Raw genomic sequence first — 15,173 nt, forward strand, 5'->3', positions numbered from 1 at the left:
CACCTGGAGTACTGTGTCCAGTTCTGGGCATCACAGTTTAACAAGGATGTTGACAAGCTGGAATATGTGCAGAGGAGGACAGCCAATATGATAGAGGTCTGGAAACCAAGCATAATGAGGAAAAGTTGAAGGATTTGGATATGTTTAGCCTGGAAAAGAGGCAGTGATATGATAAAAAGGTAAAGGTAAAGGTACCCCTGCCCGTACGGGCCAGTCTTGACAGACTCTAGGGTTGTGCGCTCATCTCACTCTAGAGGCCGGGAGCCAGCGCTGTCCGCAGACACTTCCGGGTCACGTGGCCAGCGTGACAAGCTGCATCTGGCGAGCCAGCGCAGCACACAGAACGCCGTTTACCTTCCCGCTAGTAAGCGGTCCCTATTTATCTACTTGCACCCGGGGGTGCTTTCGAACTGTTAGGTTGGCAGGCGCTGGGACCGAGCGACGGGAGCGCACCCCGCCGCGGGGATTCGAACCGCCGACCTTTCGATCGGCAAGTCCTAGGCGCTGAGGCTTTAACCCACAGCGCCACCCGCATCCCACCTGATATGATAGCCACCTTCAAATATCTAAAGGGCTGTACCACATGGAACAAGCTTGTTTTCTGCTGCTCCAGAGGGGAGGACTTGAACCAATGGCTTCAAGTTACAAGAAAGGAGATTCCAACTATACATCAGGAAGAATTTTCTGACAGGAAGAGCTGTTCAACAGCGGAACAGACTTCCAGGAGAGATGGTAGACTCTCCTTCCTTGGAGGTTTTTAAGCAGAGATTGGATAGCCATCTGTCATGTATGATTTAGTTGAGATTCCCGCATTGCAGGGAGCTGGCCCAGATGACCCTCAGGGTCCCTTCCAACTCTACAGTTCTGTGATTCTGTAGGTATAGTATATGTTTGAAACTTGTACATATTTTAATCCAAATTTTAATTTCCCTCCTATTCATATTCATTGTTTACATTTTTCATTATATTAAAAGAATCTGGAGTGAGCTATGTAGTGTGGCTGACTATTCCTGAAGAAGGAAGTAGGTGTCAGTTACAATTAATGTGAGCGGCTTCTATAGCCCTAGAGATGTGACCCCTTGTTACAGTAAATATGACAGCATGAATTATTTTCAATTATAATGAACTTAATTTTGTTGCATTAGTTATGACACACCTCACTGGGAGCTTGCTGCTTTGATATTGCAACAACTGGGGGGGGGCACTAGGGGGCGCCTTGGAAAATGGCGGATATTAACATCTATCCAGCTCGCACGAGGTAATTAGAGGCTGATTATGGGGAGTATATCAGTCTCCCTTCATTTCTCCAGGGGGGAGAGATGCCGTTTTCACCCGCTGTTGCCATAAATCACCCCCGAGTTCGGAAGAAGGAGGGGGTGAGGCACTGGGAGCATAACCCTTGGCGGGCCTCAGAACTCCTCCGAAGCTGCTTCCAGGAGCGAAACTAGTTGCGTTACTTAAAAGGAAAAAATTGGGAAAGATAACGCACATGCTTCAAGAGAGGCAGGGGTTTTTTATCTGCTAACAATTTTACCACTGAAAGGAAGAAGACTGAGATGGACTGAGAAGGAAGATTACATCAAAGTACTACAAATATGGTATGTGGATTGGAATGCCGGAACTAAGGGGGGGGGAATGACTTTTTATTTTTTTTGCTCTATGTGATTATTAATAACCCTCCCTCTGAAGATCTGTCACAGAAATAAATTGCAAATGGGACTAAAAATGAATTGTGTGGGAATAATTATGAACTTAAAGGTTTTACTCTGTGAAGGATTTGGAAAGAAGAAGGGCTCTCTCTTGTGACGCAGTAAGAATGGAAACTTGATAAGAGACCTGTGTTGTTGGAGTTGGTCTTGGGGAGGGCGAGCCGAAGATATATTATTTTCGAGGAGATTGCGAACTGGAAGGGGCAGCCCTCCTGCAAAAAGACTAATTTACTATGCAACAGGTCGGAAAAGCTAAAGAGCGAGTTTCTAGACTGTATTTCATCGGAACGACAAAAATGGCGATTACTCGCTCGAGCGGAAAGGACTGTTGGAGGAGAGTGATTTACGAGAGAGCAGCACAAAGCCCACACAGAAATACAAATAAGACTGTCTTTTTCAACCCACTTGCGGAGCATATCAGAGGAAAATGGAAAGGAAAATGAGTAATGACAAGTATTGAGAAGAAGAGACTGGAAACATCATTCTTAATATGGAAGCAGAACAAATATTTGAGGATTGGACTCCTGCCAATCAAGAAGCTTGGGTACCCCCCACAAAAAATTACAATTTGGAAAACAATTGGATTATATGATATGTATTGTTATAATTTGGACTAATTGATTTGATGTGTTTAATTTGGAAATATGAAATTTAATAAAAATTTTGCAACAACTGCAGTAAAATAACAACAGAACCAGAATATGGGAATTCAAAAGCCTTCATCGCACGCAGAAGCACTGGGTTTCCAGAGCCATGTGCACTGTCTCACATTTCACATAAATATAAGAAGAGTCTTGTGGGATCAGACCAAAAGCCCACTTAATCCAACATCCTGTTTCCTCCAGTGGCCTACCAGAAGATAAGCCTCAAAGCAGGACTTGAGTCCAGCAACACTCCCCTGCTTGTTTCCTCTGGCAGACGGTATGCCTGATGCCTCTGAACCTGGAGGAACTGTATAGCTTTCATGACTAATATCTATTGATGGATGATGCATTTGTCTAATCCCCTTTTAAAGCTGTCCAGGTTGGTGGACCACATTTTGTGGTGGTGAATTGCATAGTTTTAACTACGCACTGTGTGAAGATCTACTCCTTTTGTCTATCCTGAATCTCCCATCCTTCAACTTCATTGAATGGTCCTGGGTTGTAATGTTATGACAGAAGGAGAAAAGCTGATCTCTATCCGCTTCTCTGCCCCATGCTTAACTTTGCACATGCAATAATGCCCAGAGTCCATCAGTACTAGGACATCATCAGAGCCTGCAGTGCCATCATCTGAAGAGCTGGACCAGGTTCCTGGCTATAAGTTTGATATTTCTGGACTGTGGATGGTGGTGTACCTAAGCTGGAAGTCAGGAATGCACTGAACCAGATGCCACAGCATTCAGGTTCTGTAGAACCAGAGCTGGAACCGTCACAGGCATTTTTCTCCACACTCAAGGAACTGATTGTATCCCACACCAACTTGCTAGTCCACCATGGAGGAAAGGCGATATGTTCATTCTGAGGTCCAAAGACTGTCCCTTTTAAGGGTTTCAGGTACTCCAGTGCAGGGGGCATATCATGGGAGAGGTATCTGGTGACAGGCACTCAAAAGGCTTTGTTCGCTTTGTGCTCTTGCCAGAAGAAGTTGCTCACTAGGAGCAACCCTTGGTGGTACTGCAACAACCAACCTGCCTTGCTACCATGACCATTGCGCTCCTCGGGATCGGAACTGAACATGACACTTGTATCATGTTCACCCTTGCTTGCGTTTTTTCTTGCAAGAAAGTGATAGATAGTACTGCAAATCAGGTAACCAAATTGACACCAGAAATCAGGAAGGATCATGGATGTTGCAATATGTAGCCTCCAGAGAATCTCAGCCTACTAGATTCTTCAGCTTCTTATTTCACTGGTCCTTTGGGGAATTAACTACATTATTAGAAATCCATCCTCCAGTTATCAGATGGCTGTTTGAGATTTCTGAGATGAACAAGATTCCACAGTGTTTTGGTATCAGATGTAATATTAACTGGACAGTATTTGTACATGAAATCTTTATAACTGTTGTACATCCTGATGATAACTTCCATTTTGTTCTGTTAGAAAGTAAGCGTAAACAGGCACTTACGTAAGTCTCAGCTGTTCTTTTGGAACCTGCCTTTATACTCGTGCAGTGATCTCTTTGGCGTGCTGTGCAGCTCTTTTTAACGACATCTACACAAAAATCTTACACATTGTCACTTCTGTAGCTATTGCAGAGCTGCTAGTTGACATTTCTGAATGAAGGACAAATTAAGGACTTGATTCAGTAATCCAATTTTTATCCAGTTTATCCTGAAAAATAGGTTCCTGCCAGTTTTTACATATTCAACATTGGCATAGATTCCTTTTTTCCCATGTGCAGGTTATTTTCATTAACTTATCTGTGTTGTTCTTTTTCGTATGTGGGCTGGCTTTGCACTATCTCACATACGAGGTACAGAGCTGTTCTCACCATTTGCAGTCTTCTCCTGACTTGACAGCAGTTCTTAGAGCCAAACTACACGCAATGTTAAGCACGGGGTTTTTAACATTGTGTCGTTCAGAAACTATTAATTAGGATTGGAACTGCCATAGGTGAAGAGGAGGAGCTTAATTCACTTCCTGCTGTGATCTTGACAAAAATTTCTCCCCTGAAGCTTCTGTTTGAATTGGCAGGGAAGGTTCCATTGGTGCCAATGGGAACTTTCTTCCTGATGCAAATAGTAGCTTGTGGGTGGGAGAGGTGTCATTGGGGCTATAATGTTAACTTTCTTACACACAGATATTGGTTTAAGCCCTAGTCTCCATCAGGTGCCCCAGTGATTTTAATTTCTTGTACAGTGGTACCTTGGGTTAAGTACTTAATTTGTTCTGGAGGTCTGTTCTTAACCTGAAACTGTTCTTAACCTGAAGCACCACTTCAGCTAATGGGTCCTCCTCCTGCTGCTGCACCGCCGGAGCACGATTTCTGTTCTCATCCTGAAGCAAAGTTCTTAACCCGAGACACTATTTCTGGGTTTACAGAGTCTGTAACCTGAAGCATATGTAACCTGAAGTGTATGTAACCCGAGGTACCACTGTAGAATATTGCCAAACCATAGTTTACTGCAAACATAGGAGCTTTTGGAAAGGAGATTGTGATTGCTTTGCTCCTCCCCCAGTTCTTCCTAGGCCACATAAATCGAGTGCATTCTATACACCAGACCTGTTCCATAGGATGGAGTAAAACCATCCATAAGATATGTTGCAAATGTGTTAGGAACCACCAGCGTATGCCCACCCAACATAATAAGATCTGTTGGACATGTTCCCTTAAGAGGTGAGATTTTTTTTGCCTGGAGAAACAGTCAAGCACTGTTTTAATCTAGTCCTTAATACCCTTAAGAGTGTAGGCTCACAGAAGGCTACATAAAAAGAAGTTGTTAATTACAAGAAAGCAAGCATACATAAATTAAAGATACAGTAACTCATGGAGTGGCTTATGAGCATACGTACAAATAACTGGTGCCTAACACATTGACAGTCCCCATATCTAGAGAAATGAAGGACCTTGTTGTTGGCATTCATCTGTCTTGAGAGGCGACAGAGTATGGGGGTGGTCAAACCACTGTGTTAGCAGCACTGAAGTGACTTGCTGGAAGAAGGCGTACAAGGCACCATTCAACCATCTGAGGGACTCCATTCTGGATTTGTGTGGGGATATCCCAAATCCTGCAAGGCAGTGGAGGTTTAGGGTTAAGATTTTTCTTTCTCCTAGATGGGCTACTTCCCAGGTTGATGAGCCCCACCTGCTCCTTACTTCCCTCTACAGGATGTGCAGAAACCACTTTCTTGGCCATCGGACCCAGTATTGGTTTTGTTTGCTCAACCTGGCAGAGCCTGTTTTTGCATGCAGGGGAAGTCCCTAAGTCATTGAGGGTTTGAGACCCATCAGCTACCCTCACCTGGTTTAGCTGGTCAGTCAAAGCATGCCGGCAGCTTCTAGGAGCCACAGTTGAGAGCTGAGTGCAGGGTTGGGACCAAAGATGGACAAATTACCCCAGGAGGAGCACAATGTGTCCCCCACAAGAGGTACTACCCCTCCCCTAACACTCCATACACCCCTGAAGCACCTTAATCTACAAGAAAACAAAGTGGGTGAGCATAATGTTAGTTATCAACTAGGGATAGGAGGAGAGTTATACTGTTACCATCTCTTGTTAGAGTGATCCTGCAATTGGATGAATGGAAGGGGACCAGGCTCCAAGGTTAGGATTAGGAATTTCTATGCCTGTGGAGTTATGCCTTCACCTTCCAAACCAACAGGCAACCATGCAACAGTGATCTTACAAATCGCTAGGTGTGATAGCTGTGGAGTGCTAATTGTTGTTATCTAAAAGTGATGTGAAGGTGTATACTTGGAACCATGCTGTGCTGATTAGCCCATGCAAAACCTCAACCTTAAATGAGATTTTGGATCTCACAATTCTGTATGTAAAATGGGAATGAAAGGGATGATGTGGAAGGGGAAAATAAAAGTTTCTCATGAAGCAAGAGTTGATAACTTTCCTGCCAGATATGCCTAAAGATTGTCATCCTGTGTATGTGGGATGCTTGGTGCAAATTGCGTGGTGAGTTCCCGCCCCCCACCAGGATAAATAAAGACACGAGACACCATAATTAAGGTTAATTGGGCGAATTAGGCCACAACTTTATTGAATTCAGGAATGAGAGGCATTGGCTTAGGCATTGGTCCTATCGACTATCCGGCTCCAGCCCATTTGCTGGAGACACGGGGAAGGGTTAACACTTTATCGGGGGAGTCTCCTGCCAAGGCACGTCGACTAGGAGCTCCCCCGGGTCACCGCTCTGGGGCGTGCCTTTGGCCCACACCTCCATAGGCTTCGGACAGGGCCACGCCCCCCGGAGTCCTTTAACGGACCACCCTTCGCTCACTGGGGGGAGGTGATGGCGTTCCTCCCCCCCCCACATCCTCTTAACCCCTTCTTACCAATGCCTACTGCCAATGCCGAAAAGTTGTGACGAATTGCTACGAGGTAGGCGAAAAACCAAAAGGCTACAAATTGCCAATTGGGAAAAATTCCTACCATGCCCCTTGCGGCGACAGACGGAAGTCCATAGCAAAGTCAAAGACCTACCTAAAGCATACCTAAAGGGAGGGAGGGTGGGAAAACGTGAGGGCTAGCTGGCGAAAAGAGGGCGAGCCCCCTCTGTGCCAGCCCTAAATAGGGCAGACCCAGCCGGGATTCCCCTGTTCTCGCGGGGGCTGAAACCAGCCCCCGCTCACGTGGGGGTGGGCGTGAAGCCCGCAACCCCACCTCCTGGGCAGGCCAGAAGTGGCTTTGCTGAATTTGGCGTACATGAGTTTTGTATTACTAATGTTCTCTGGAGGGACTGGTTTGGGAGTTTCCCCCAGTGTCACTGGTGGCTTATCAATACTTGCCTTCTGGCCGTCTTTGAAGTCCGGAGGTTGGATTTTGCATTCTGTGTCGCTGATGGTTAAGTGGGAGCTGATACCACAATAAGGCACAAGGTTCCATCAAAAGGAACCAAATAAAAGTCAAGTCAAGCTCTCTCTCGTTATACATTCTGTCTTTCATAGTATCCCTATCAGCAGCTGTGCTTACCACTGGCATAGCTCTGAGCATCTCTGAAGAACTCTCCCCCTGGAGGTCAGGCCATATCCTTGTGTAGCATTTCTTGGTGCTTCCTTCAGTGTTTCCTAATTTATCTATTAATTACATAGCTGTTTAATTCTAAACAGCTTTTATCACAACATTTATCATTTGGAGGAAACAGTTGTTAGAATGTCACTACTTTTCACTGCAGGTCCAATTGTTATGCTTCAGTTTCTAGCTTGAAGCTTTCAGTGGAGAATAAAGGATGCCCAAGGCAGAAGTCAACCTTTCACTTCTGCTACAAAGGAGATGCCATCTATTTCATGCTGTGCTAAGTATTCCATTGGAATGCAAGTAAAACACAGCCTTCAGCATATCCTAATTTTGAAAAGAAAAGCAGTAAGCAAAAAGAAGCAGCTTTAATTAACGCATTTTGTTGTTCTTTAAGTAAGTAAATCCTACAAAGCACTCAAAGAGTTATCTGTTATCAGTCAGTGCTATTGGGGAGATTCTCAGTACCTTGCAGATTGAGCCCTTAGGGTATTTCTCAAAATAAGATTTGTAGTGAGCAAAAACAGAAAGGAAAGATTTTTTTTTTTTTTTTTTTTTAAGAACACACAACCACAACTGACTAAAGTCTGAGTTCACTCTGGGTGATTTCTATTTTATTTTATGCTTTTGGCGCATCCGGAGAATTGTGATGCGTAGTGATTAGTTATATGTATATGGGCTAACAGCAGTAAAAAAAATTAAATAGAAAAGGAGCAGCTTGCACAATATAAATCATGTTGTCTTTGTTTAAATATGCCAGTCTTATGTATTAAGATATTTGTATGGGATATCAGCGGTTCATTCTATGGTGTCAATTGTTCTAACAGGGAAAGGAATTGATCATTGATTGTCTCTGCAGGTGGTTCTGTTATTATGGGCCCTGAGAATACTCCATACTCTTGGTGTGGAAAAGCCAACTTTGTTTTTGTTATATAGATAATCATCCATATGTGGCTATGGTGGCTCATTTACCAGATGTAATGTATTTAATGTTAGTTCTGGGAGTTTATACTTGATTCTGACCAAACTAAGAACAAACATATATATTGTGAGAAAATGTTTTGTATACTGGAACCCATTTCTTCGGATGCATTAAGTGTTATCTTCAGTTGGTGGGCCTGGACACCCATGTGGGATGGGATCTGGGACCTGCAACAAAATGTTGCAGCAGGGAATGCTCATTGTTTCTGTCACCCCTTTCCCCTTGTTTTTCTGTTCCTTCTCCAGAACAAACCCATAGCATTCTGTGGCTACTGAACATTGTCCTCATTGGGCTGGTTTTTTGGGGAGCGGGGGGGGGGGAGTTGTTCTTTAGTTCCCCCCCCCTAAATTAGCTTTTGTATATCTGAAAAATTTGGACCCCTCCACATAGAATGCTGACACCTTCCTTGTTTCACTGTGGCTCTTTTTTTTTTTTAAAAAAAAAAGATAAAATCATTTCAACACTTCCAAGCTCTGTTCACTATTAGAAGGAAGTGGTGCACACACATATCATAAACAGTGAAGCCAAAATGCCACAAAGATAAGTACTGTACTACAAAACCTGTATCTTTTCTTTCTTCGATGTATGGCTAAACAAATCCATATTAAGTAGGGTTAGTGCTGTCTCTTTCCACTGCCTCTACTAAAGCTTCATATAAACCTATTGTATTCTGATGCCAAATCCTATTACAGGAAGTTGTAAACTCCCTGCATCTTTAAAAATAACCTTTGTAGAACTGCCAGCACCTTACAGAATGAAAACGGAGGGCTCCATTCTCTTTAGAGCATGCATACCAAGTAACACCGAGTCAGCTTTCAAAAGATTATATAATAAAAGGACAAGGAAAATAACCGTTTTTACAGTGGTAATATATATATATTTCTAACCTCAGACTTTCATAAATTAAAACTGAGGATACCTTGGATACAGAAAGCACAATGTGTGGTAAAACTCCTTGAGAAAGGGTTGGTGGAGACCTTACATCTTTCTTTCTTTCAACTTTTAAACATGCATCACAATATGTGGCACACTTAACGTATCTCACTAAAGCAGGGCACACTCTCTGTTTCTGTCCCGGAAAGCCTCTAGCTCCCCACCTGCTATAGTACAGTGTTCTGCCTCCATAGTCACAGACAGTTGGTTTCTGAATACCAGTTGCTGGAAGCAGCAGGAGGAGAAAATGCTCTTGTGCTGAGGGCCTGTTTGCTGATTTCCAGCAGGCATCTGGATGGCCACTGTGATAACAGGATGCATCCCCCCCCAGTGCCCCTATATTCCAGGGACAGTCCCAGAATTACAAAAGCCACCCCAGCTTCTGATTTGGTTCTGGAATGTCCTTATTTCACCCACCAGTGCCACTGCCGCTGAGCTCAGGGAGGAGGATGAGCTGGCACTTGTCCTGAGAAGCGGTGGCAGTGGCCGCTGGAGGAGAGCATCCCATTGCCTCTCCTTGGCTGCTGCTGCCAGCCTCCTCCCTTGGGCATCTTGCAGCGACTGCTGGGGAATGGGCGATGAGGAGGAGAGGCCGCTGCTGCCAAGATCCAGCCCCACATGATGCATTGGCTTTGAGGTGCAGGCAGAGGACAGGAACGCCTTTGGCAGGAAGAAAGGGAGAATAGAGTGTATCCATGTCTCATCTTGCCCCTTTCTCAAATTTATTTATTGGTGTGTGTATAATTTTTTTCTTTTTGTAAATCTACTGCAGAATAAAAATAAAATTGTGATTAAGGGTTTTCCTCAGGGTGGTGGGGTGTGTGTGTTTGCTATGTCTAGTTGGTATAGTGATGGTGGAAATGCTCTGCGGGGCAGGGGACAAAAATGAGGAGTTGAGGATTTTCATCTGAGGAATTTTGCACGGTATGCTGGATGCTGGTTAGCAATTGGCCTGATCTAGCAGGCTCTTTTTATGTTATTAACACCGGTTTTAAAAAAGAAGAAGTTGCAATACTATGCTAAAAGCACAAAGCTTGGTACATATTTAGTGGGACCCTGTGAAGCTCAAGTAGAGAACTATTTGTAATTTCAAAATGGCAGCCAGTGTTGTAACTGGTTGTGCAGCTTGCCTGTGCATTAGGAAGATTTCTACTTTACCTGAAGAGAGTGGCTTGTGGTGAGTTGCACAGGGCTACATAGGCCAGGGCAAAAGGCCAGGTATAACCCACAACTTTTATTCTTCCTGAGGTAATGTGATACAGTGATTTTATGAATTATTACTTGGGGGAGAATATTTCTTAAAATTGGAAATAGCTTTAAGGTTGTGTAGGAATTTGTTCAGGAAATATTGTTGCGCCATTGGGCTGATCCAACAGGTTCTTCTCAAGTTCTTATGTCTGCTGTTCTTCTTCTTCTTGATGTAGTTATTTTGCACCCATCCTCCTCCCTGGGTGGGTTACAGCAATTTACAAATATATTTTTAATCACTATACGATCATCTGAACACAGTGATTTTTTTATTAAGAAACACAGCATTTTTATAAAGGTATTAAGCAAACACCTGGATTAGGTGAAATTTTAAACAAAGCATTTAGTAATTTTTAAAACAGTGAACAAGTATAATAATTATACAACTCAGGATGAGAGCCATTTTAGAACAATTTCAAACTGTCCTTTGACAGCAGAAATTCATAGGCAGGTTGTCTCATTTGTCAAGAGTGAGTAGATTGCCAGTTAATATGCCTTTTGTTCTGATACACAGTGACAAATTCAGTAATAATTGTGCAGAAATGTCCCTCTGCTTAATATCCGTCAGAGCAGATGGAAATGTTTTGCAAATTGGTCACAGTAGACCACAGATAGGTCTATCACTACCCTGTCTGGCCCTGGGTGGAATGCTTGTACCACCCAGAAGAGCGAGTTATCCAATTTATCCAAGTAAGTGGGAGAATATTTTGTAAGAAAGAATATTGCGTGCAAATCCAGCACACACCACTGACTTAAACATTAAGTGATAGGTGATGTAACTGTTTAATCGTTGCAATTGTAGACAATTCCAGTATTGCTATACTTTGTTGAGCCTCACTGGTCTGCTTTAAAGCTATGGGTTTTAAAAAATATTAATCATAAAAATAAAATATACCACAAGCACATTCTCATGCATACTCTTTTGCACCCATTGGGATAAGAAAGTTTAGGAGGCTGACTTTTTCCCTTAGACGAATTACTCCTCTTAAGGATTTCCCATCTTCATTCATGGATTTGGAAAATTAGTACTTTATGAATGAAGTTGTTGAACTTAAAAAATGTAGCAAATTAATCCAGCTCTAAGATGTCCTTGCAGCAGATAAATTTAGAGGGAGAGGACCCTTAATGTATAACATAATTTAAATATTTTTTGCAAGCTATCCATATTTTATTTCAAAACCATTTTTGTGAAACTTCTTAACACACTTTCAGTGCTTACTTCATGTAGTCACAGCTTTGCATATTTTCTTTGAAGATTTTGAAAATACAAAGATAAATGATGACTAATGTGCACCATCTGCCTGGGGGGAAAAGATTTCTTACTGAGGACTCAGTTTCTGTTAAGCTGATTTGCTTATAAGAAGGAAGCAAGCCCATCCCTCTGCTATGAAAATGAGGTTTTAATATCTTGTGACAAATTATTAAATAGCAGTATATAGGCACTAGAATAACAATATTTACTCCATAGATTATGGTCAGTGGCGTCTCTTCTTTTGGATTGTTACAGGAACTCTGGGGGATCAAAAAAAAGCTGGTGTGTGTTTTGTGAGGCCTCAAGAACTTCTAATATAGTAATTTGTTGGTGGCATGTACTGAATTCCTAGCCTGCTGAAAATATTTGATTGCTGCAATATTGGTTGCCTCTTTGTGGCCCTGGAGCTCAAATGTTTGGTAGTAGAGATGAAATATTGCTCTTTGTGTTGAGGAGACACAGGTGCCTTCGTGATGTCATTATTCATAGCTGACGGTGTGAACCACTTCTGCTGAAAAGTATTGTGTTTCTGAAAACGTCATATGACACAAGTGCTATACCAGCAATTAACCACTTCTTATTCATATGTAATTTATGACATAGTTTCCTCAGTATTGTTATGAGTTTGAGGGTGCTAGACCTTTCTAAATTTCTGGATCCAGCAAGTGTTAAGTGCTAATTAAGCCAGACTAGCTTCCTCTGTTGAGTTGATCTCCTTAGTGATGGGCCAGTAAGCAAACAAAGGAACAAGGGTGAAAGACAGCAATTGGATGGGTGGGGTTCCCTCAGCAGATAAAGCCAGTGTTTAGAGTAGAGAGGTTAGAGGCAAAGAGTTGTGTGAGCCAGAAGCTGGATGCAAAAAGGCTGCAGGCCGGAAAGGCAGAGAGAAAGCCATGGCTGATTTCTTCTTGAATCCAAGGCTGTAGCTTTGTGTGTGTAAATACACCTTATATCACAAAGACACCACAGTCTGCACTGTGCGTCATTACCAAAGGAAACACGAATCCTGTGTAAATGCCTTGCATCCCTGTAATCTTGCACCTCCTGGAAATTTGCAACAGCATCCTTCTCACCCAACACAGCCTTTATTTTTATACTGGCAGAAGAATTAGGTTGAGGTAGAGAAAGCAAACATAAATAGCCCTAGGGGACTGTTTCCCCCAATGTTTCATTGCTCTGAACATGCAGTTGCTTCTGATGCTGCACCCTAGATTGGCCCACAATTAAATACACACAATTTTAACTATTTATGTAGCGCCAAATAAAAGTTAACAGGGCAATTTACAAGTAATTTTTTAAATAAAGCCAATCTAGTTGCTAATCACTCCATTAGACTGGATGATCCTCAATCCCAGCTGGAGGATGGGTCTGTTGCACTGCTTTCTCAACTAAAGGTGTCCTTCTCATGTTGCTTATACTCTGTGGGGCAAAACATACATACATGCATGTACCAAGTGCTACCAAGAAACACCACGACCATGTTCCAAATCTTTCACCTAAATAGACTGCTACAGCAATGGTATTCAAGTATTGTTGGGCAGTGGGAAGGTAGATTAAGGTAAGGAGCAGATATTCCTGACTGCAAGTGTGAGTGGTTTGACAGTCTGTGTCTTGTGGACCAAATGAGGGCTAGTTCAAAATGCTTAATGGAGATGCTATGGGTCTTATAAGTTGCCTGTTGCGTGCCATGCTTGACATAAGGAACATTTTCAGGTGAAAATCCCTTTTAAAAATTTAGGATTTCACAGAGAGAGGGAGAGAGAAAAGAAGAAAATGAATGCTCTAGGTTTTTTTCTTCTATGCTGCCACTATTGAGCTAATTTTTTTATATGGGCTGTGATGTTTCATGCCATTTTTTTCAAATCAAAAACTCCCCATGTGAAACTGAGGGTTTTAGGATAGGGCAGTGTTGGTGTAATGAGTTGTAATCATTTACTTGACTAGTCGCTATTCTATTCAGTAATTCTACTCAAATTAATTTGTGGTTAGAGTTCAGTTGATGCCAGAATTTCAGTTCAGTGCCCTTTGCCAGTGAAATGTAAATGGAAGCCAATGTTGCTACTACTCGACCAGAGCGCAGAAAAACATTAATTCAATTAAATGAAAATAAATATCTTACATGTGTTTTGTAATATTTGTGTTGAGGTATCAATTTCCTACACTGTCATTATGGTGTTGCCGTGCTGGCTTGATATCAGGCTTTGTGGTGTTGTGTTGGCAGTGTTGTTCGTATGCCCCATCACAGCACTTGTTTATCCGCAAACCATGTTTTAATATAGGGCTGTGTCTTCACAAACTATCTACAACAGCAAGCAGGGGAACCTGTGGCTTTCTCATGGTTGTTGGACTACAGTTCCCATAATCCCTCCTGACCTTTGGCCATGCTGACTGGATTAGAAAGAAAGTAACTTGCACTAGGGTTGCGGGTGGCGCTGTGGTCTAAACCACGGAGCCTAGGGCTTGCCGGTCAGAAAGTTGGCGGTTCGAATCCCTGCGACAAGGTGAGCTCCCATTGTTTGGTCCCAGCTCCTGCCCACCTAGCAGTTCAAAAGCACGTAAAAGTGCAAGTAGATAAATAGATACCGCTCCGGCGTTAAGGTAAATGGCGTTTCCGTGTGCTGCTCTGGTTCGCCAGAAGTGGCTTAGTCATGCTGACCACATGATCCAGAAGCTGTCTGCAGACAAACGCCAGCTTCCTCGGCCAGTAAAGCAAGATGAGCGCCACAACCCCAGAGTTGTCCACGACTGGACCTAATGGTCAGGGGTACCTTTACCTTTACCTTTTTAACTTGCACTAGCTGTGTTAGAATGTGTGTTCTACTATATTTAAATGGATTAACCATTTACTTAAAAACTCCTCTTAAGTTTATTAATATATGTGTATGGGTTTATGTTGCTGAGCATTGTGTTTGGTCCTCTGACTAGTAAATAGTGATATAAATTTACATGGATATTATTGCATTGGTTATTATTCATTGTTAACATGCATCAAGCATTGTGGAGATGCAGTCCATAAATGTTTTAAATAAATAAAATAAAACTTTGGTTTCCTATTAACGATTGCCGTTTTAATTCATTTCTTTTACAGGAACAAGTAGAATATGCCTTCCTGATAATTTTTACAGTTGAAACATTTTTGAAGATTATAGCATATGGATTATTATTACATCCCAATGCATATGTTAGAAATGGATGGAATTTACTGGATTTTGTAATAGTAATTGTAGGGTAAGTCTGATTTTTAAAGTTTCAATATATAAAGTTTCAATATATTAAAATGCTTGAAAACGTTGCCTCGTTTTGTATGTATGCCTATTTCTACACTAGTGACGTCATAAATAATCTTCTTCACTTTTCCTAGACTTCAACATGGTT

General features: G+C 42.3%; 1 protein-coding gene across 17 annotated transcripts in view; it reads left to right on the plus strand.

Moving 5' to 3' along the window:
• Positions 1–15,173, plus strand: part of CACNA1D (calcium voltage-gated channel subunit alpha1 D) — a 214,424-nt gene that overhangs the window by 64,324 nt on the left and 134,927 nt on the right. For all 17 annotated transcript variants that reach the window (XM_079964941.1, XM_079964943.1, XM_079964939.1 and 14 more), the window contains exon 4: positions 14,887–15,026. In XM_079964941.1, the coding sequence (XP_079821067.1) occupies positions 14,887–15,026 (140 nt within the window). The remainder of the gene's footprint in view (positions 1–14,886; positions 15,027–15,173) is intronic.

Source organism: Podarcis cretensis, assembly GCF_951804945.1.
Source record: "Podarcis cretensis genome assembly, chromosome: 2".
Lineage (NCBI taxonomy): Eukaryota > Metazoa > Chordata > Lepidosauria > Squamata > Lacertidae > Podarcis > Podarcis cretensis.